Source organism: Budorcas taxicolor, chromosome 6 (assembly GCF_023091745.1).
Source record: "Budorcas taxicolor isolate Tak-1 chromosome 6, Takin1.1, whole genome shotgun sequence".
NCBI classification, from domain to species: Eukaryota; Metazoa; Chordata; class Mammalia; order Artiodactyla; family Bovidae; genus Budorcas; species Budorcas taxicolor.
In genome coordinates this window covers 102,332,901-102,355,710 of record NC_068915.1, presented here as the reverse complement: position 1 = coordinate 102,355,710, position 22,810 = coordinate 102,332,901, and the positions used below count along the sequence as shown (strand labels likewise).

The 22,810-nt window shown below is 40.5% G+C and overlaps 2 protein-coding genes across 2 annotated transcripts in view; both read left to right on the top strand.

Annotated features, from left to right (window-relative positions):
• SPARCL1 (SPARC like 1) overlaps nt 1–22,810 on the top strand; it is a 52,061-nt gene that overhangs the window by 15,508 nt on the left and 13,743 nt on the right. Inside the window, exons 3-7 of the mRNA XM_052641683.1 lie at nt 14,197–14,260; nt 18,022–18,189; nt 18,695–19,660; nt 21,126–21,195; nt 22,215–22,333. Of these exons, the coding sequence (XP_052497643.1) occupies nt 14,207–14,260; nt 18,022–18,189; nt 18,695–19,660; nt 21,126–21,195; nt 22,215–22,333 (1,377 nt within the window). The 5' untranslated portion in view covers nt 14,197–14,206. The remainder of the gene's footprint in view (nt 1–14,196; nt 14,261–18,021; nt 18,190–18,694; nt 19,661–21,125; nt 21,196–22,214; nt 22,334–22,810) is intronic.
• LOC128049444 (40S ribosomal protein S15a-like) lies at nt 15,644–16,054 on the top strand. Its single transcript, XM_052641684.1, has one exon. The coding sequence runs from the start codon at nt 15,662–15,664 to the stop codon at nt 16,052–16,054; it is 393 nt and encodes a 130-aa protein (XP_052497644.1). The 5' UTR covers nt 15,644–15,661.

Below are 22,810 nucleotides of genomic sequence, written 5' to 3'. Positions count from 1 at the left end.
TCTGTAATTGACAAGTGCCACAGGCCTTTAGGTGAGCCATACTCAGGAGTGGATTCAGAACTTGCAAACCAGAAGTTGATACAACGTGTAGGCCCTTCTTTTTTAAAAATAGAAAAATCGAAAGCAGGCATAGGGTTTTGTAAGAAGCCTGCACAAGTAGGAAGCCCTGGAATTTGAGCTTCTTGGCTTTGTGGCACATCCACCTCTGACCGTACTCAGAAGTCTGTGCCTCAAAGGATATGCAAGAAAAGGGAAAGGAATGAATAAATGTAAGTATGAGAAACCCCCGCATTCACAGAGAAAGAGGAAATTGACAAATAACAGAATATGATTTGAGGAAAGAAAAATAAATATGGCCCAAGTCATTTCTTCCCTACACCCCAGGGCAGGGAGGGGTGGTGATTTACCAGAGGACTGTCAAATGCCTCAGGAGAACAGAGCACTGCCTCCAAGAGTCCATCCCATACGAAGCTGTGAAATGAGAACAAGGTTGCTCCATATTTAAAGAATCCACTTCCCATTGCAGGAGATGCAGGTTCAATCCTTGGGTCGGGACATCCCCTGGAGGAGGAAGTGACAACCCACTCCAGTATTCTTGCCTGGAAAATCCCATGGAGAGACGAGCCTGGCAGACAGTCCACGGGGTCGCAGAGTCGGGCATAACTTAGCAGCTGAGCATGCACGCATGGGATTAGTGGGTAGCAAAGGAACCCTGAAAGGAATGATGAAGAGATGTCGAAACAGGGTTATCGCACAGTCTCGTTTAAAATAAGTCTGTGGGGATCCTCTAAATATAGTTAAAGTAATCCCTCAATTACACATTACAGGATGGAAAGAATGTACTAATTTCTCCTGAGCTAGAAAGAGAGAGATCCTTGAGAAGGTCAAAGCCACCCCTTTGGAAATTCTTACATCTTTCGGCTTGCATGCTCCTCATTCACAACTGGACACAGTGGTCAGAAGGATGTGCAGGAAGCTCTCATGGAATGGATGGATGGATGTATGGATACTCTATGAAGCAGAATTGAGGTGACAAGTGGGAATACATGAATGATGCATGGCTGAAATATTTACGATAGTACCTGGCACATAGTAAAATCTCAAAAAAGATAAGCCATCGCAGCAGTTACTTTATTAACCAGCCAAGAATGAGAGCCTATTTTTTCAATAAAATAATACATTCTTGAATATAAGTGATTCTACTTCTAAAGAATATTTCACTCAAGATATTTAATGCCCATGCCAATTCTTCATTGCTGCTTACAAACTGTGACTTTCAAATAATACTTATTGCACAATTTCTCAAGATTTTGTGGGTTAGGAGTCTGGGCAGGTCACTCAGGGGTACTGAGTTGGCAGGTGAGCCACTCTGCAGGGCCCACAGTGGCTCCACTCAGACACACTGTGCCTTTACAAGCTTTGAAAGCTGGGGTCAGCAGGGATCATTGAACAGTATCTACAGTAGGGTGACAGTCTCTTACAAAATGGCTTGGAACTCCCAAAGCAAAATGTTCTGAGAGATTCGGGTCAAAATTCCAAGGCTTCTTATGAGCTAACCTCCAAAGTCCCAGGACATCACTTCCACTTCAATCATTTGGTCAAGTAAGCCACTAAAGGCAGTCCAGATTCAAGGGGAGAATTTGACTTCACTTCTCAATGGAAGATGCAGCAAAAAATTTACAGTCATAATTATTATACCACATGTTTATACATATTAAATGAAAAACGTTAGAAATTGTCTCAAGACAACTACTCACATGAATTAGAATAGAGTTGACATTGGTGGGTATTTAGTTCTTAATGGAAGACCTGTTTCTGCCATATCAATGTTTCATGTGTATATTTGTTTTGGTGGTCTATGGGCCAGCCAGAAGACCTCCAGGCATTTGAAATTTCAAATCCTGGGCTTCCGCAGAAAGGCTATACCTATAAAACAGAGTCTAGCAGTCATCTTGTAGAACCCCAGATGAGTTTTCCTACAAATTTGGTAATAAGACACTTTGTTTCTAAGAGGCGGAAAAGGCTCTCCTTGAATTTCCCTACCATCTCTCATCTTTAACCTCTGTATTCCCACAGGGGGTGGTGGGGGAATGGGACAAAGGGAAGGAAATAACAACTTAAGGGAATTCCCTGGTGGTGCAGTGATTAGGACTCCATGCTTTCACTGTTAAGAGCCTAAGTTCAATCCTTGGTTGGAAAGCTAAGGTCCTGCAAGTCAGGTGGCACAGCCAAGAAAAAATAATGATAATAATTTAAGAACTCCGAGTAAAAGGATGAATCAAAGTTTCTGTGCATTATTACTTATTACAGTTATTAAGCCATCTTTATCCTTATGAATATTTCAATGAAATGATATCTTTTTTCATTTTTATAGTTAGTAAAATTGTCAAATGACTAGTTGATCACATTTGAATCTCAAAACAACCCTAAGAGATAAAAAGGAAAACTACTATCGTTTTTCCTGGTTTGTAGATGAAGAAGACAGTGATTTGACCAAAGTCTCTGGCCTGGTAAAAAAAACATATAGTTCGGGTCAGGGGACTTTCCTAGTGGTCCAGTGGCTAAGACACTGCTCTCCCAGTGCTGGAGTCCCAGGTTCAATCCCTGGTCAGGGAACTAGATCCCACATGTCTCAACTAAGACCTAGCACAGAGCCAAAAAAATTAATGTTTTTTAAAATTTATATAGTTCAGGTCTAGACTTAGATCTTCCAATTTCATACTATACTTAAATTCCAGGGCTCCTTACTTTCAGCTATGCTGCTGCCTTTGAATAAATTCATACATTTGGGCAAAATAACATTTATCTAATTTCATGTAAACACTGAATATTTAAGTCTTCAAGAATAATAACTCTATATTCAAAATTTTTTCTCACTCCTGCATTTTTATACAGAGTTTTATTTGCTCTTTCTGCAAAAATAACAATTTGTATTCTGTAGAGTGCACACCAAATTTGAATGTCTCAAAATATATGACTTTTTACTTACCCAAGAATAAATGGTATTCATCATACTTAGCAAGAACATCATGGGTTTCATTTTCAAAGTATGTTGCAAGCATCAGCTGATTAAACCTTCTGTAGTCTCCAGTCTGACAGATGTTTTAAAAAACCTCTCATTTCCCAGAAAAGTTCTCCACTCTGTCTTATTTACACAAATCAGTACATTTGTTCAGTTCTTAAAATAAGAAGCAAAAGGCTGTGAAATTATTTTTGATCAGTATGTCGCAAATACAATTAGCTTCGTGAGACAAAAATGCCCAGTGACTAATCTGAAGGTCAAAGTGGAACACAGCAAGGGAACTCGAGGCCTTTTGCTTTCTAGATACTGGACTATTCCACAAAGCTCTGTCTTTAAAAATACAACACAGGCATCTGCTTTACAATGAAAACTTAAGGTGCTTTCCTGCTTGGGTCATTCTAAATGACATAACCATAGTCTTCCTTTAAATTTTGTTTTTAATTTCAGGTGGAAATAAACATGAGACCCCTAAAAAATAGTTCCATCCTGGGACACAGTAAAGAATCAGGGACCATGCAAGAAAGGTTGGGGTGGACTCCCCAAAAGCCTGCACAGCTGACCACTGAAGCTCATACAACAAGCTCATCCTGCCTTCATATGTCTTCTCCACAGCTGTGCCAAGATTCTCAGCATTCTATAGTTCATTTGAGATAAGGCAAATGTGAAAATAGCTCTTAACTAAGACTAGAAAGACACTAACTTGCAAATTTTATCTCCTACTGATGGATTAGATGTATGTGCAAAACTAGAATTTAAATGTGTGGAATATAGAGCTAGTGAGTTGGTTTTACTGAGAGAACCAAATGTGAACATATTCTGGAATTAGGACTCCTGGGCAGCTTGAAATCCACAAGGGGAAGAAGACTTGAAAAAAGGGAAGAGAAAAAGTAAGGAACACTGAAGGCTGATTTCTCTTATACCACACGAAATATAGGGCTTCCCTGATAGCTCAGTCAGTAAGGAATCCACCTGCAATGCTGGAGACCTCGGTTTTATTCCTGGGTGGGAAAAATTCCCTGGAGAAGGGATAGGCTACCTACTCCAGCATTCTTGGGCTTCCCTTGTGGCTCAACTGGTAAAGAATCCGCCCACAAGGTGGGAGACCTGGGTTTGATCCCTGGATTGGGAAGATCCCCTGGAGAAGGGAATAGCTACCCATTCCAGTATTCCGGCCTGGAGAATTCCATGGACTGTATAGTCCATGGGGTCTCAAAGAGTCAGATACTATGTGAGCGACTTTCACTTTCACACTAAATATGAGACATAATGGCTATAATGGTACTATTATTATGGGATTTTTTTTTTTTTTTTTTTTGGCTCACTGGAACTTGGTTGCAGTGCACGAGCTCCGTAGCTATGGCACCGGGACTTAGATGAGACATAAGAGCTCTTAGTTCCCCGACCATGGATTAAACCAGGCCCTTTGTATTGGGAGCATGGACTCAGCCCATGGACAACAAGGAAGTGGTCCCTATAATGATAATCTTGATGACAAGCACCAGATAGAGCAATAGAAATAATACTCATTTACACATGTATGTTTCAAGTTTACAAAGAGCTTCCCCGCCTCCATGGTGCCCTTTGACACTGGATTTGTTATTCCCATTCTGTAGATGAAGTTTGGCAAGATTCAATAATTTGCTCAAAGTAGTATTTAGTACTTGGCAGAGCCAAGGCCCAAAGCCAGACTTTGGATTTCTATTCTGCAGCCTGTTCTGTGAAACCGTGTGAGAACCCTGGAGTTGGAGTCCAGAGTGCCATGTTCTAGTCCTTGCTGCTGCTGCTGCTAAGTCGCTTTAGTCGTGTCTGACTCTGTGCGACCCCATAGACGGCAGCCCACCAGGCTCCCCCGTCCCTGGGATTCTCCAGGCAAGAACACTAGTCCTTACTTACCTCTTAAGCCTTTACATGTGTGCTGAGTCACACAGTCGTGTCTGACTCTTTGTGATCCCAAGGACTGCAGCCCACCAGGTTCCTCTGTCCTTGGGATTCTCCAGACAAGAATACTGGAGTAGGTTGCCATTCCCTTCTCCAGGGAATCTTGCTGACCCAGGGATTGAACCCGGGTCTCCAGAATTGCAGGCAGATTCCTTACCATTTGAGACACCCGGGATATATATAGCCAAATAAGTTAGATATTTCAAGCTTCTGTTTCTTTCTTTCTTTCTTTTTTTTTTTTTTGGTCACACCATGCTGCATGTGGGATGTTAGCTTCCCAACCAATGACAGAAACCATGCCCCCTGCAGTGGAAGGGCAGAGTCCTAATCATTGGACCGCCAAGGAATTCCCAAGCTTCTGTTTCTTTAGAGTTAAATGTTATCTCTCCTCCTTTCCTTATTGGATAAAATGAGACAGTATGCAAGAAAATATTTTACATGCTATGAAATGCTATATGAATGTGAGGAAGGTGTAAATACATCCAACTTAATGAACTGATATTTCTAGGGGCCTTACCTCAACAGATCCCTACAATTAAGCTTTCCTCCCTTTTGTCTGGAAGAACAAAGAATCTCTCCTCTTCTAAGTAGTATCAAAGGCTTCAGTTCAGTTCAGTCGCTCAGTCGTATCTGACTCTTTGTGACCCCATGGACTGCAGCACGCCAGGCCTCCTTGTCTATCACCAGCTCATGGAGTTTACCCAAACTCATGTCCATTAAGTCGGTGATGCCATCCAACCATCTCATCCTCTGTCATTACTGAGCAAATATTTATCAAGGGCTTACTGACATTTTATCATCTTACTTAATCTCCATCATCACTTTACAAATGAAGAACTGAGGTTTCAAAAAAGCTGAGTAATTTACATAAGATTAAACTAAGCCCAGAAGGTCCCCTTTCAGAGCCTATGCTTTTAATCACTGAGCAATACTGCCTTCCCAATGACTGAGGCAGCTTCTCTGTTTTTCCCCCATTTTCATTATCTATTACTGCATAACAATCCACCCCAAAATCAAATGGCTTCAACCGGATCCCCTTATTTGCACATGATTCCATAATCCATCCTGAGCTCACCTGGGTCGTTCCTCTGTTGACTTTGTCTAGAGTCACTCCGGAGGTGTTAGCCAGCTGGGAGCTCTGCTGGGGCTGAACGTCCCACAGGCTCTCATCCTCCAGACTCTTTTTCGTGTGGCCATTTACTGGTCAGCAGTCTGGACTGGCCTCCAGTCCAGGCCTTTTTACATCATGGCAGATGGCTTCCACAGGACGACAAATCCCACTGTGTAAGTGCTGCCCAGGCCTCTGTGGTCATCATACTGGTTGATGTCACATTGACCAAGGTAGTCACAAGGCCAGGGGCAAAATCACAGTGTATGAAACCCAGGAGGTGCGGTTCACTGGAGGTCATCGTGTTTACCACAGCTCCTGTCTTCCCATCTACCTTCTCATTCATTACTTATGCCTTCCCCTCCACAGAGAAAATGCTTGGATGACCACGTAGGTGTCCAACCCTTTGTGACCCCATGGACTGTAGCCTGCCAGGCTCCTGTTTCCATGGGATTCTCCAGGCAAGAACACTGGAGTGGGTTGTCATACCCTCTTCCTGGGTCAGGAAGATCCAGGGATCGAACCCGCATCTTTTAGTCTCCTGCATTGGCAGGCGGGTTCTTCACCACTAGTACCACCTGAGATATGGATCAGCATATTAGAATACAAATAAATATTTCCTGTGACTGCACTTTCCCCTCTAGCTAACATCTTACTCTCCTTCCTTTCATAGCCAGCTATCTTTTTTTATTATTATTATGGATTGATTGATTTGGCTGCGCTGAGTCTTAGTTGTGATATGTGGGATCTTCAGTCTTTTTTGAGGCACACAGGATCTTTAGTTGTGGGATGTGAACTCTTAGGTGAGGCATGTGGGATCTAATTATCTGACCAGAGATCAAACCCCGGCCCCCTGCATTGGGAGCAGAATCTTAGCCACTAGACCACCAGGAAAGTCCCTCCCCACCAACTGTCTAAAGAGTGGTCTACACTCACTGTCTTCACTCCATTGCTGTCTATTTACTCCCCAGTTACTGAAGACGCCTCCACTGACACTATCACACCAAAACCACCTCCTCTTCTTCAACTCTCCACTAACCTCTGCATTTCCAAAGGGAAGGATAATCCTTAGCCGTGTTTACTCTGACCTCTCAGTAACATTCAACACTTTCTTTTTCTTACCTGAATCTCCTGTCTCATCATTTGTATCTTTCGTCTTCCCATCCTCCAACAGCACCTAATGATCTACACTAACCAGTGTGCTGGCTCCTGCCCTCTGTTCTATTCACTGTATGAAAAGTAAGCTTTTCATGTTCACTTCCAGACCCGTTTATCTAAGTATGTGGAAGTCTCAGTTGCTCAGTCATGTCTGACTCTTTGCAACCCCATAGACTGTAGCCCACCAGGCTCCTCTGTGCATGGAATTCTCCAGGCAAGAATACTGGAGTGGGTAACCATTCCCTTCTCCAGGGCCTGGAACCAGGTCTCCCACATTGTGGCAGGCAATCTCTTTACCATCTGAGCCCCCAGGGAAGCTGCTTATCTAAGTATCAGTTCAGTTTAGTTCAGTCGCTCAGTCGTGTCTGACTCTTTGCGACCCCATGAATCGCAGCACGCCAGGCCTCCCTGTCCATCACCAACTCCCGGAGTTCACGCAGACTCACGTCCATCGAGTCCGTGATGCCATCCAGCCATCTCATCCTCTGTCGTCCCCTTCTCCTCCTGCCCCCAATCCCTCCCAGCATCAGAGTCTTTTCTAATGAGTCAACTCTTCGCATGAGGTGTCCAAAGTACTGGAGTTTCAGCTTTAGCATCATTCCTTCCAAAGAAATCCTAGGGTTGATCTCCTTCAGAATGGATTGGTTGGATCTCCTTGCAGTCCAAGGGACTCTCAAGAGTCTTCTCCAACACCACACTTCAAAAGCATCAATTCTTCAGCACTCAGCTTTCTTCACAGTCCAACTCTCACATCTATACGTGACCACAGGAAAAACCATAGCCTTGACTAGACGGACCTTAGTCGGCAAAGTAATGTCTCTGCTTTTGAACATGCTATCTAGGTTGGTCATAACTTTTCTTCCAAGGAGTAAGCGTCTTTTAATTTCATGGCTGCAATCACCATCTGCAGTGATTTTGGAGCCCCCCAAAACAAAGTCTGACACTGTTTCCACTGTTTCCTCATCTATTTCCCATGAAGTGATGGGACCAGATGCCATGATCTTCGTTTTCTGAATGTTGCGCTTTAAGCCAACTTTTTCACTCTCCACTTTCACTTTCATCAAGAGGCTTTTTAGTTCCTCTTCACTTTCTGCCATATATCTCTACCCAAATTCAACAAGTTCAAAACTAATTCATCATCTTTCTTCTAAAACTCTTATAATCCCTTGTCTTAGTATTAACACTACTGTGTACCCAGTGGCCCAAATTAGAAATATAATAGCCCAACCCTCTTCCTTCTCTTCTTTCCACAGTATACAATTTGTCATTAAGTCCCACCTGTTCTGCCTTTAAATATTTCTCAAAACTATCCACCAGTATACCAGCAAATGTTCAACAACCACTTTTTGCAGGGAGATGGTGGAATTAGGTAGCATTTGAAGATTTCCTTGGTGTAATCCTCCCGCCATGGTTGATTTCAAGCTACTAGTTTGACATCACTGAACAGAGTTGGGAAGAGAAGTGCATTACCAGACATTATATAGTATTTCCACCTACAGATACAACAGGCATAAATAACCTTAAGAGAATAAGTGGTAAAGTAGTAAAAATAAGTATAAAGGGGTGACTTTTGAGTATTTCTTTTGTTTTTAACATAATTAAATTGTAAGTGTATATAATTTAATTTTCAATGATGGCTTTGTTTAATAGCCAGCTCACAAAATTCCTGGAAAGTTAGCAACTGGCTCCCATGAACCAGGACAAGCTGGATCTGTCTCTTTGTTTTCCATTCTCAAGACCAGAGGCAAAATTTAAGGCTCTGACCATCTCTCATCTTGATATTGCAATTTCCTCCTGGTAAGTCTTTCTACTCATCTGTCCCACACATGATTGTACCAAGGATCCTTTCTAACATTCAGATGTGATTATATCACTCCCCTACTTACAATCAGTCATTGAGGCCCCATAGTTTTTCAGCTGGAATTTAAAATTCCTAGTTTAACACACAAAGACTGGCCTTGTTTTGAGCCTTATCTCCCTCCGCTTCACCCACTAACACCCTAGGAACACAAACATACACTGTCTTATGACTCTGGACCGTCACCCATGCTGTTTGCATCCTCAGACTGCCCTTCTGTCTTTCATACAGCTAACTAGTACTGACTGGTTTTTCAAATCTCAGGTCAAAAACTTCCTCTTCTGAAAGCCTTTTCTATACAGGAGCAATAGACTGTAATGGTTAAGAACACAGACATAAAAGCAAATTCCTAGGTCTCAAACACTGGTTCTGCTACTTAGCTGAGTAACCTTGAACGCATTACTTAACCTTAATTTCCTTACTAATAAAATGATGAAAATCAAGTGTTAGGTAGTAGAATTATTTAAAAGATTCAAAGAGCTAGTATGTGCAAAAGCCTTAGAATGGTACCTAAAATTTAAGCCCTTAAGACTCAGTAAATGTTAGCAGTGTGTGTGTATGCTAAGTCGCTTCAGTCTTGTCTGACTCTGTATAGCCTGCCAGACTCCTCTGACCATGGGGTTCTCCAGGCAAGAATCCTGGAGTGGGGCGCCATTTCCTTCTCCAGGGGATCTTCCCAACCCAGGGACCAAACCTATGTCTCTTATGTCTCTTGCATTGGCAGGTGGGGTCTTTACCACTTAGCGACGTCTGGGAAAACAATGTTAGCGTTATAACTACCTAATCGTAAGTGCTTCTTATCTGTATTTCCACTGCATTATGTACACACTCATCACATTATACCAAATCATCAATTTACTTGATACCCTCCTTTGTAACTCTTCAGACAGGAAACAGGTGGCCCTGTGCTTAGGCAGAGTCTAGTAAGTGCTCAATAAATGAATAAAAGAGTGATTGAGTAATAGTGAAAGAGTGATTGAGTTGGCTCTGGCCAACTGGACACATATTTCTTTTTTACTCATTTGGTTTCATTAGATTTGAGAAAGTGAAGGGAATTTGTGAGATCCTGTGATCAAATCAAAGGGAAACATGTTCTCAAATGTAATTACTGATATATACTGCTATTAAAACTAAAATCAGAAGGAAATTAGCCTTAAAACCCACAATATTTTTGCTGATTGATTCTGCTTTTGTGTTGCTACCATTTTAAAGAAGAGTGGTTAACAGTCTCAGCCTAATTCCGTCATTACTTGTGATGAATGTAGGAAAGACTCCTGGAGTTAAAGGGAGCTTTGGTCAATGTGTGGGCAAAAGGACTTTACATGTTCCACTGGAAAATTCTTCTGACCTCACGGCAAAACTTAGATTATATTATTTTCTGAGGTTCTACACTGTTGTCCAAGAATTGCTATTTGACTTTCATGGAAAATGAAAAAAGCAAAAAGATGAATCAAGCACTTTTTAGGCATCAGGCATTTTTACAAATACTATTTCTTGTTCTTTTTCTTTCTTTCTGTTTAACTGAAGGATAATCACAATACTGTGTTGGTTTCTGCCATACATCAACATGAATCAGCCATAGGTATACATTGAGCCTCCCCATTGAGCCTCCCTCCCACCTCCCACCAATACTATTTCTTCTAATCTTCACAGAACTGAATTAAATGTTGTACTAGGGTTCTCCAGGGTGGTGGTGGAGGTGGGGGGGGGATATATATGTTTATGTGTACAGACAAGAGAGAATGGTTGCGTGTAAGAAATTGGCTTATTCAACTATAGATACTGGTAAAGTTCTGTGATTTGCCTTCACAACTTGGAGACCCAGTAAGCATGGTGATCCCAGTTAACTCTGCAGCTCTAGTCTGAAGGCCTGAGCACCAGGGGCCCTGATGAGTGTATGTTACATCCAGAGAGCATCCATCCAGACCAGTGCTCTCGCTCAAACGATGAGGCTAAGGAAGCAAATTCTCACTTATTCCAACGTTTTGTTCTATGCAGGTCCTCACCAGATTGGATGAAATCCACCCACACTAAAAGGCAATCAGCTTTATGCAGTTGACTGATTCAAATGCTAATCTCTTCAGAAACACACTCACAAATGCACCTAGAAAAAATGTTTAATCAGACATGTGGGCATCCCACAGGCCAGTCAAGTTGTCACGTAAACTTAACCATCACATAGCCAACAAAGACCTACCGGGAACTCTGCTCAGTGTTATGTGGCAGTGTGGATGGAAGAGAGTTTGGGGAAGAATGGGTACATGTATGTATATGGCTGAGTCCCTTCACTGTCCACCTGAAATTGTCACAACGTTGTTAATTGGATATATAACAATACAAAATGAAAAAATGAAAAAATGAAAATAAAATTAACTATCACAGGTGTTATCCCCATTTTCAGATGGGGAATCTGAGGCTCAGAGGGTTAAGTAACTTGCCAAAGATTCCACGGATGGCAAATGTGGGTTCACGTTCAACACCATCTGTGTTTCTAATCCCAAAGCACCATGTCCCTTCTACTAAGCCAGTAGTTCCAAATCAGGTGAGTTTGACCTCCTGGGTGACTTGGCAATGTCTAGAAACATTGTTGGTTGTCATAACTGATGGGGATTCAGGGACTTGCTACTGACATGTAGTGGGTAGAAGTCAGTGATGCTACAAACATCCTACGACGCACAAGACAGCCTCCACCACTAAGAATTATCCCACCCCAAATGTTAATGGTGCCAAGATAAAGAGACCCTGTGCTAAACTATACTATTTTATATTTTAACAGTTTTCTAAAACAGTAGAAAAATAATATGCTGATCTAAAACATAAATGATTCAGTTCAGTTCAGTTCAGTTCTGTTGCTCAGTCGTGGTCGACTCTTTGCGACTCCATGAATCGCAGCATGCCAGGCCTCCCTGTCCATCACCAAGTCCCGGAGTTCACTCAGACTCATGTCCACAGAGTCGGTGATGCCATCCAGCCATCTCATCCTTGGTCGTCCTCTTCTCCTCCTGCCCCCAATCCCTCCCAGCGTCAGAGTCTTTTCCAATGAGTCAACTCTTCGCATGAGGTGGCCAAAGGATTGGAGTTTCAGCTTCAACATCAGTCCTTCCAATGAACACCCAGGACTGATCTCCTTTAGGATGGACTGGTTGGATCTCCTTGCAGTCCAAGGGACTCTCAAGGGTCTTCTCCAACACCACACTTCAAAAGCATCAATTCTTTGGCGCTCAGCCTTCTTCACAGTCCAACTCTTACATCCATACATGACCACTGGGAAAACCATAGCCTTGACTAGACACACCTTTGTTGGCAAAGTAATATCTCTGCTTTTCAGTATGCTATCTAGGTTGGTCATAACTTTCCTTCCAAGGAGTAAGCATCTTTTAATTTCATGGCTTCAATCACCATCTGCAGTGATTTTGGAGCCCAAAAAGTAAAGTCTGACACTGTTTCCACTGTTTTCCCATCAATTTCCCATGAAGTGATGGGACCAGATGCCATGATCTTCGTTTTCTGAATGTTGAGTTTTAAGCCAACTTTTTCACTTTCCTCTTTCACTTTCATCAAGAGGCTTTTTAGTTCCTCTTCACTTTCTGCCATAAGGGTGGTGTCATCTGCATATCTGAGGTTATTGATATTTCTCCTGGCAATCTTGATTCCAGCTTGTGTTTCATCCAGTCCAGCGTTTCTCATGATGTACTCTGCATAGAAGTTAAATAAGCAGGGTGACAATATACAGCCTTGACGTACTCCTTTTCCTATTTGGAACCAGTCTGTTGTTCCATGTCCAGTTCTAACTGTTGCTTCCTGACCTGCATATAGGTTTCTCAAGAGGCAGGTCAGGTGGTTTGATATTCCCCTCTGTTTCAGAATTTTCCACAGTTTCTTGTGGTCCACACAGTCAAAGGCTTTGGCTTAGTCAATAAAGGAGAAATAGATGTTTTTCTGGAACTCTCTTGCTTTTTTGATGATCCAGCAGATGTTGGCAATTTGATCTCTGGTTCCTCTGCCTTTTCTAAAACCAGCTTGAATATCTGGAAGTTCACGGTTCACGTACTGCTGAAGCCTGGCTTGCAGAATTTTGAGCATTACTTTACTAGTGTGTGAGATGACTAGAGTTCCATAAATTTAATAAATACTGATGGAATGAGTGAGTGAATATTAAATTCTAGATTAAGATTTTAATAGCTTCACCTGCCTTTGAAATTTTGGGAAGAATAACTGATGGGTACATGAGCAATTATTTTTAAAAGGGAGTCAGTTTCTAGGTCCAGACAAAAGCAAAATATTGTTCAAGAAAAGAAATTTTTAAATGATTCAACACAAGAAATTATTATTTGGCTCAGTTGTGAAGAATATTTACATTGTCATAATATTAAATAATAATTTAAACAAGATTTGTGATACAATTACTTTAGGAAGAGGGGAAAAAGGAGAAGAGTATTGTGTATATGTGTGCAGGTATGTTGTGTATGTTGTGTGTGTGTGTGTGAAGTGATAGCTGATATAGTATTAAATCAGTTGGATAATGTTTAATATTAATACATTTTTAAATACCCACTTAAGCATTTATTTTAAAATATGAGTAACTAACAGAAGAAACTTCTCCCTTTGCTTAAAACATCAAGGTATTTTTTAAGCTCTAGGGATGCATTTGTATATAAAACTATGCTTGTAAGAAAAATCATCTAAAACAGTCATCTCCCATTTCTAAAACTCTGCACTGAATGCATGAGTTTCTCCAAAACCAAGAAGCAGTTTGTTGAATCCAAACCTAACACACTGTATTACTTCACTTTGTGACTTTTACATTCACTGTGAACACTTACCAACCTTCAGACCTAAGATCTACATACGCCTCTGATTAAGGAAGCACAGTCATCAACAGAGACAAGTTCTGCCAAACACAGCTGGGCCAGAAAATCCAGCATTCTCACTGGGACACAACTGGGTAAAAACTGTCATGAATCTGTCTTTTCAAACACGTTAATCCACAAAGACAAGTGCCTTTAAATACAAAGGACAGTATCAAGCTCAGTATTTGCTAAGAAGAGTATCTTTTAACTTCTTACAAAGAAACTTTTACCCATGACTGTTAATTATGTTCTTGATTTACAGGTCTAGAACAATGAAGACTGTGATTTTTTTCCTATGCATTTTGGGAACTGCAGGTGCTATTCCGGTAACTGTCCTTTTCTCTGTTGTTAGTTAAATCTCTCCCTCCTGACATTCAGTTTAGGAATCCTCCATTTAAAAAAAAAATGTTCTTGAGCTTGTGCTATTTACTTAGTAATGTGTTAATCATATCACTTGATTTTATAAAGCCCTAAACTGTTAAGAAATAAACAGATCAGGGATAGCCCCAAGCAAAAAATAAATAAGTAAATAAAAGTGTTCTTATATAACAGTTTAAAATTCTTTTTTAATTTTAATCATATTCTTTTTCCCATGCAGGGAATGAATGACTAGTAAAAATGAAATAAGGCACTTTTTCAAAATAAATTTCTTCAAGAACTATCAGGCTCTACAAATATAAATATAAGTGAAACTGTTTGCTAACAGTCTATTAGCCAAATACTAAAGAGAAAAGGAAGAAATAAATTCTCCTATGGAAGTTCACCATACTAATATGAAATCAGTTTGAGAAATCTTGGCGCAAATACCCACCCTCTCCAGCAGTATTTTCTGCAAGATCAATACATCCTGACTGAGAAATTCTGAGTCTATAATAAAAACAGGAACCAAGAGGTTAGGCACAGGAAAATGATATAAATTAATCAGATCCTAACTTATCCTTGGAGGTACATCCAAGCAAGCATGCTGAAAGCAGACAGGACTAAAACATTCTTTTCTTCACACCCAGATAGACTGGCCCCAGCATTCACCCTGTAATAAATCAGCCTCATAGAAATCAGATCATTTGAGACTGTGTCAGAAGCCTCAAAATACCTGAAAGCTGTCTTTGTTTCTTCGTTTGATTATAGCTTGGATGATCATTTGGCTGTCTCCCAAGAGATCTATATCATCCTTAATCAAACTAAGGGATTTGTGCCTTTTTCCCCTTTTCACCAAATAAAGGAATCAGCCTTCTTAAAACAGACAAAGCACTTTATCTCTTGTCCCTTCCCTCCCTCTCTACTGCATCCAAGATTCTGTCCTTGCTTTTTGGATAGCTTCTGGTTGCCATCTGTGCCATGCCACCCGGACCAATAGTTCTTAGAAAACAGAATTTGTGACCACCCCTGAGAATCGTGCTCAAGTAGCAAGGAGCTACTCCAGCTGGAATTCTACATTGTCCTCTGAAATTACAGAAGTGGAATCACTATTTTCAGCATAGAGGGAAGTTCCCACAGAACCATTGTTTTCTTGCCCTTGCAGCTGTTGTCACAAATGTAAACAGGCATCAAAAGTGTCTTTGAACCAAATGTTTGAATGGCACGCCTGTCTACAGACATATTCCAGGTGTTTCCCTATTAGGAAAACGTGTTTTAATACAGATTCAGTCCATTGGCAAAAAAGCTAAGTATCTTTTCAAATGATGTACCTATTAAAAATATTGTATCGATCTTTTCGTGCCGCCATAATGGTGCACATGAATGTCCTGGCTGATGCTCTCAAGAGTATCAATAATGCCGAGAAGAGAGGCAAACGCCAGGTCCTTATTAGGCCGTGCTCCAAAGTCATCGTCAGGTTTCTAACAGTGATGATGAAGCATGGTTACATTGGCGAATTTGAAATCATTGATGATCACAGGGCTGGGAAAATTGTTGTGAACCTCACAGGCAGGCTAAATAAGTGTGGAGTGATCAGCCCCAGATTTGATGTACAACCCAAAGATCTAGAAAAATGGCAGAATAACCTGCTCCCATCCTGTCAGTTTGGTTTCATTGTACTGACAACCTCAGCTGGCATCATGGACCATGAAGAAGCAAGACAAAAACATACAGGAAGGAAAATCCTTGGATTCTTTTTCTAGGGATGTAATACATACAAATAAAATGCCTCAGAGGACAAAAAAAAAAAAAAAAATTGTATCATTTTTCCCACCTGCCTGAATTCTCCAGAAATCAGTGGGTTCTGTATGGTTAGGAGATTCCACACGGATTTCCAGAGGGTATGTTGTTTCAAATGTACACATGGACAGAATGATGAAACAGAATTTTGCCTTTGAAAATTCCTGAAAGATAAGCTGTCATGTTTTTCTTGCATTTCTTCCAGCTTGCTGAGGGGGGATGGGGGGAGGCAGGATGCAGACCAGGGGAGCAACTCTCCACAAAGCCAAGATCCCAGCCACTACTGTCATCCATCAGGCCAAACTGGCCACCGCTCTCTCTCCACATTCCTCTGAGGGCTTTTCTGGAGGGCTCTTCCCTGGTGGCTCAACAATAAAGAATCCGCCTGCAATGTAGGAGACCTGGGTTTGATCCCATGGTCTGGAAGATCCCCTGGAAAAGGGAATGGCAACTCCCTCCAGTATTCTTGCCTGAGAAAATCCCATGGACAGAGGGGCCTGGTGGGCTACAGTCCATGGGGTTGCAAGAGTTGGACACAACTTTGCAACGAAATCACCAGCACCACGCGTTTAAGACTTTGCCTTCCAGTGCAGGGGGTACAGGCTCAATTCCTGGTCAGGGAGCTAAGAACTCACATGACTTGCGGCCAAAAAACCAAAATACAAAACAGAAATTTAATAGAGACTTTTAAAAATGGTCCACATAAAAGATCTTTTTTAAAAACGATTTCTCTGGATACTTTATTCAAATATGATCATTCCTTTTAGTTGAAAAGATAATAAGCAAGAGAGGAAGCCACATCTTAAAAAACCTCATACACTATATATTTCTTTATATTATACAATCAACAATATAGGACTTGCTAATGGAGTAGACCAGTCAAACCAAATAAAATCTGAGTTTTGGACCTGCCTGACATCTGAGTGTCCGCAATATCTCTCTAACAAAGATCTGTGATAAATACCTGCCTAAGATACCAGACAGTTCATATTATTACCACTGTAGGATATTACTATTGGCTATAGTAATTTTTCACTTGGATTAGCCCTTTAAAATTCAGAAAATGTGTTATATACTTAGCCTTATCTTAATATTTCTTCTCATTGCACCTTTAGAGATGAAAAAGTAGAGATAAACAATTTGTCAAACCCCCACAGATAGTAAATAGCACAGTCAAAACTTGAAGCAAGGTCTCTTGGCAGTTGTTTGACTTTTCCATCAAGCCTCACTGCCCAACTCTTCATCTATGCCTCCAATCTTGCTAGAAATAGAACCATTCCTCTAGAGGAAACAATATTCGATAGCTATTCAACCCTACTAGACCTGGTGTCCTATTTCATATAGTTTATTAATTAGTTCAAGATTAAATTATTTTTTACTATTATACATGATTTCTCAATGGATATAAGACTGATAGTGTTAGGAAAATATATAAATACAGAATAAAGGATTTATAACTTTTTCTGCTAATTATCAGTGAGCACTTTTAAATTAACTTAAGAAAATATTCAATGCAATGATAACCTATGATTAATCTGACTTCAATCTGACTTTATGCTAAAGAGTTTTCAAAATCATGAAGTTTAAATGCTTTGTAAAAGTTTGAAATAATGCCAAAATTATTTTGGAAATAATTTGAAAATAATTCCAAAAGTCAAAAGTTGCTATTCTTGAGATCATTTTGTCCTATTTCCCCCTAGTCTCTGCAATATAATTTTTTCTTAATCATGACTGGGATTTTGTTATCACTTAAGATTATATTCTGACTATTTGCTTATATCTTTAAAAATTCTAGAGAGTATCTTTTTGCTTATGTTTCAAATGAAATATATTACTACTAACAATGATGACAAGAAAAAATAACTAGAAATTGTAAGCATTAACATCTAGGTATGAATAACACAAATCAGTTTTTAATTTTTTTTTTCAGACACAAGCAAGGTTCCTATCTGATCATTCCAACCCAACTGCTGACTCCTTGAGTTCCTTCCAAGAGGCTGAAACATCTGAGCACACTGCAATCCCACTTGTAGAGGCTGAAGATGCAGAAAATGAAAAGGAAACTGCAACATCCATAGAAGACCATTCCCATCATAAGGTAAAAGGAATACAGATGTACTAGTACAATTTTTTAAGTCTCCAAAGGCCTCAATTTTAAAGCATGGTTAAACAGACTACCTTATTCACTCTAAGTTTAATTTTTTTAAGATGATGATTATAGAAATACATGTATATGTAAGACTGAGTGCCTTTGCTGTCCACCTGAAACTATCCCAACATTGTTAATTGGCTGTACTCCAATATAAAATGAAAAAATTTTTTTAAAAAAAGATAATGATCATATCAACTGCCTCCAATCTCTAAAAGAATTGTGAGGATTAATGAGTTTTACTTCTTGGGCTGAAGTGGTACATAATTCTTATATTTCACAAAAGTCAAATTCAGGTTAAACTCATAGTTGTTGAATGTGAAAAACATCATAAATAAGTTTATAAGACATTGTGTGAAGAAAAAGAATAATAGCTATTCAATCTTGCTTATGAATTGCAAATATGACATAGATTAATATTATCATTTGTTTCAAGAATAAACTTTTTTTTCAGCCTGAAAAATCTTCAGGGCTAAAGTCAGAGGAGGAAAACCATGATCAGTCAGCGGATCAGGAAGAGAGTTACAACCAAAATCTGGGATTGCAGGACCAAGAGAAAACTGAAAGTGACTTAACTGAGAATTTGGAGTATTCACCAACTGAAGGCACATTGGACCTAAAAGAAGACATGAGTGAACCTCAAAAGGAGAAACTCCCAGAGAGTTTCCTTGCTCGTGATGTTAGTTCCATTGTAGATTCTAACCAACAAGAAAGCATCACAAAAACAGAGGAAAACCAAGAACAACCTGTAGATGCCTCCCATCCTCAGTTGAACAGTCAAGACCCAAGTGATCAAGGAAACCAAGATCAGGACACAAATGGAGAAGAGGAAGGAGGGAGAGAGCCAGGTGAAGTGGGTACCCACAGTGATGAAGAAGAACGGGAGACAGAGCTTCCCAAGGAGCCTTCTAACAACGAGCAGGAAGAAGACAGTACCCAATCGGATACTGTTTTGGAAGAGTCTTATCAACCAACTCAAGAAAGCAAGATGCAGAAAGAGGAACTTGAACAGGGTAGCCGAGAACAAGAAGAGGAAAACAGCAAGGCAGAAATGGAAGAAGAAACTGCATCAAAAATCGATAAGCCCAGTCAAGATACAGAATGGCAGAGCCAAGAAGGAAAGCCTGGCCCTGAAGTTATCAGCAACCATGAGGAGATGGATAAAAAGACCCTTTCTGAGCCTCTATTGGTGGAGCCTACTGATGGTGTTAATGCCATGGCCAGAAATCATGGTGCCAAGGATGACAGCGATGATGGCCCCAGACACAATGCAAGTGAGGACTACTTCATCCCAAGCGAGGAGTTCCTGGAGAATGAAAGAGCTCAGTCCATTTACTATCACACCGAACATGAAGAGCAAACAGAAAAAGCACAGGAGAATGAGAACGTAGATACCAGTGAACCTGTAGAAAACCAACGGGTGAGATTATTTTCAGTGATGCTTGTCTGATAAAGCAGTTAGCTTTATAAAAAAAAAAAAAAATAGCCATGACCTTTCTCTGTGTTCTTGCAATCTCTGTGCTTATCTCTCAGTACCTTAGTGAAATATTTTATAATTATGTATTTTTCTCTGCATCTCCATCGTTAGCCTGAAAATACCTGTTTTATTTGGGTTCCCCTAGAAGTAGACCCTGGATTTTAGTGCAGTTTGTTTGAGAGGTACGGGGACAAAGAGGAGTGGAGAAGGGATTCAAGGAAGAAAAGGAAGGTAATCAGTGGTATATCAGTTAAACCATGTAAAGCAGGTTTTTCTGAATTATCAAATTTGGAGAGTGAAGGAGCTATGGCTTTTACATAAGCTGAGAACTACTAGGAGAGGTGTCAATTTCCAAGTATTTGCAATCTATCCTTGAGAAGGCCTTCTAGAGCACATGGTTTTCCAGGCACCGAGATGCAGATACTGGCAGCAGAAAGTTCCTGGTGCTAACTAGAAAGGTAAATTCTGACAGATATGAGGATGGGAGATGTGACAACAGCTGCTCTCATGCCTTGAGAGCAGACACCAGGTCAGTCAGGCTGAATCACCAATATCTTGCAAAATGCATCTAATGTAATAGATCCAGCAATGTTTGTTGACTTAGCTTATAGGCAATGAACAGACTCGAGCCACAACTTTATTCAGCAGACATGCACCAAAAGGATAATCAGGGAACAGCAACAGGGTGGGGGAAAGGAAGAAACACATTGTTATTTGGTTGTTTAATCATTTGGAGCTTTCATGCAAAACCCTGGCGGGCACCCACCAGAAGCACCTGATACAGCTTTTTGGTAGGCAAGGTGGACAGGAATTTTGATTCCTGAGAACTCTGCTGCCATTCTAAGGTAGGAGTTTTCTTACATTTGAGGAACCTGGTAAGAAAATTTTCCCAACAGCTTCATAGAGATTACTGACGTAATCGTGTCTTAAGAGGATCGCATGGTAATACCACATTTCTACTCCCATCCCAAGCCAAAGGGGAGGTTCCAACTTTGCTTCTGGTGTTGGTTCCAACTTTTACTGGGTAAACCCAGACATACACCACTAAACCCAGTTAATAAGGACAGAAACAAATCCTGTTTTCAAAGGGCGACTGTCTCTTTCCACCACTGTGGCTCGTGTCTCCCTCTGAGATCTAAAATGATTGGGGTAGGGACTTCCCTGGTGTCCAGTGGTTAACACTCTGTGCTGCCAATGCAAGGGGCGTGGGTTCAATTCCTGGTCAGGGAAGTAAGATCTCAGATGCCATGCAGTGTGGCCAAGAAAAAAGTTTTTTTTAATAATAATTGAAGTAAAATTAAATGATTGAGGTATGAAAAGATCTGTGGAGGGATGCAGAGTGAAAATATAAATAATGGCACAGCTTTCCTCTAAACATAATTCCACTTCCGCTTTTGTTATTATACAGGCCAAGAAAGCGGAGAGCTCACCGAAAGATGAGAGTTCAACTGAAGGCAACAGGAGGGTGCACAGTGTCGGTGAGAACGGGCTCAGCCCACTGTCTGTGACTGTATCCAGGGAGAGATGGAATGGGCCACGCTGGGCTATCCCCACCTCTTCATCCGAATTTTTTCTCTCCCAACTCCTCCCCTAGGAAATACTCCCATAAATTGCTAACATTTTCCTGTGCACATTTGATAGACAACTATGGTTAACTGTGTTTACAAACTGGAAGTCCAGGTGCAATATTACTGGTAGAATTCTTTTTCTTAAAATCATTTTGCTTTGAAGAAGCATTAATTCTGCCTTATTTACACTCAAACTCATAACTTAAGAATTTAGATTCCATATTTAAGTAAGACCTAATCTCAATCTTTGAGTTTCCCTGGTGGCTCAGATGGTAAAGAATCAGCCTGCAATGTAGAAGACCTGGGTTTGATCTCTGGGTCAGGAAGATCCCCTGGAGAAGGGAATAGCTACCCACTCCAGTATTCCCGCTGGAGAATTCCATAGATGCGTCCAGTGGAGTACAGTTCACAGGGTCTCAAAGAGTCGGACACAACTGAGTGACTAATACTTTCAATCTCAGTCTCATACCCCAATCACAAAATTTTAAATTTCAACCAATAAAATTCTCATGGCTTATTTACCTTTTGACCAACTTGCACAGCCTGGCACTATAGATATCAGACTATGACCATTACAAGCTGGCCAAGAAGAACTGTTTTTTCTTTTTAAATCCCCAATCCAAACTGTACAGAAATCTAGCCTATTGTGTAAAATAGCCTCATACCAGAGAGTCCCACTTGAAAACCAATACATTCATTCCAAGCGAGGGGATATATGTAGCAAACAGCTGATTCACTTTGTTGTACAGCAGAAACACAACATTGTAAAATCATTATACTCCTCTAATAAAAAAAAAAAATTTTTTTTTAAATTTCTAACGTTTCCCCACATTTTCTCTTATTCATGAAAATGGAACTATCTGGGTGAATCTGAGTTTATGTACTCAATTTAGCTTTGTCCGTGTTTCCTGTCCAAATTTTTCTGTTAGATTCTTGCATGAGCTTCCAGTGCAAAAGAGGACACATCTGCAAGGCTGATCAACATGGAAAACCCCACTGTGTCTGCCAAGATCCAGCATCTTGTCCTCCTACAAAGCTCCTTGACCAAGTAAGTATTTTACAAAATGATCTTTAAGGGACATCAAACAGTTGGGTGATTTGAATGAAAGTAATTTGCAATTAAAATTTTTGTTTCAAAAAAACATGTAGGGACTTCCCTGGTAGTCCAGTGGTTAAAAATTCACCTGCCAATGCAGGGAACACAGGTTTAATCCCTGAACTGGGAAGATCCCTCATGCCCATGTCATAGAGCAACTAAACTCATCAACAGGAGAAGCCACCGTGATGAGCTGCCTTGCACTCCAGCCAGAGAGTAGCCTCCACTGGCTGCAGCTAGAGGAAGCCCAGATGCAGCAATGAAGACTCAGCACAGGCAAAAATTTAGAAATTAAGTTTAAAAAGAAGTAAATGTCCCGGTTATCACCTGATATTTAAATAATAGCCAAGAAAAACAAATAGCAACAAAATCAAAGAATTTCAACTGTGCCCTCAAATAATAATGGCATTTATGTATAATTCATTTTAA

Coding starts and splice junctions, on each gene's coding strand:
- LOC128049444 (XM_052641684.1), top strand. CDS start 15,662: ATGGTGCACATGAATGTCCTGGCTGATGCTCTCAAGAGTATCAATAAT.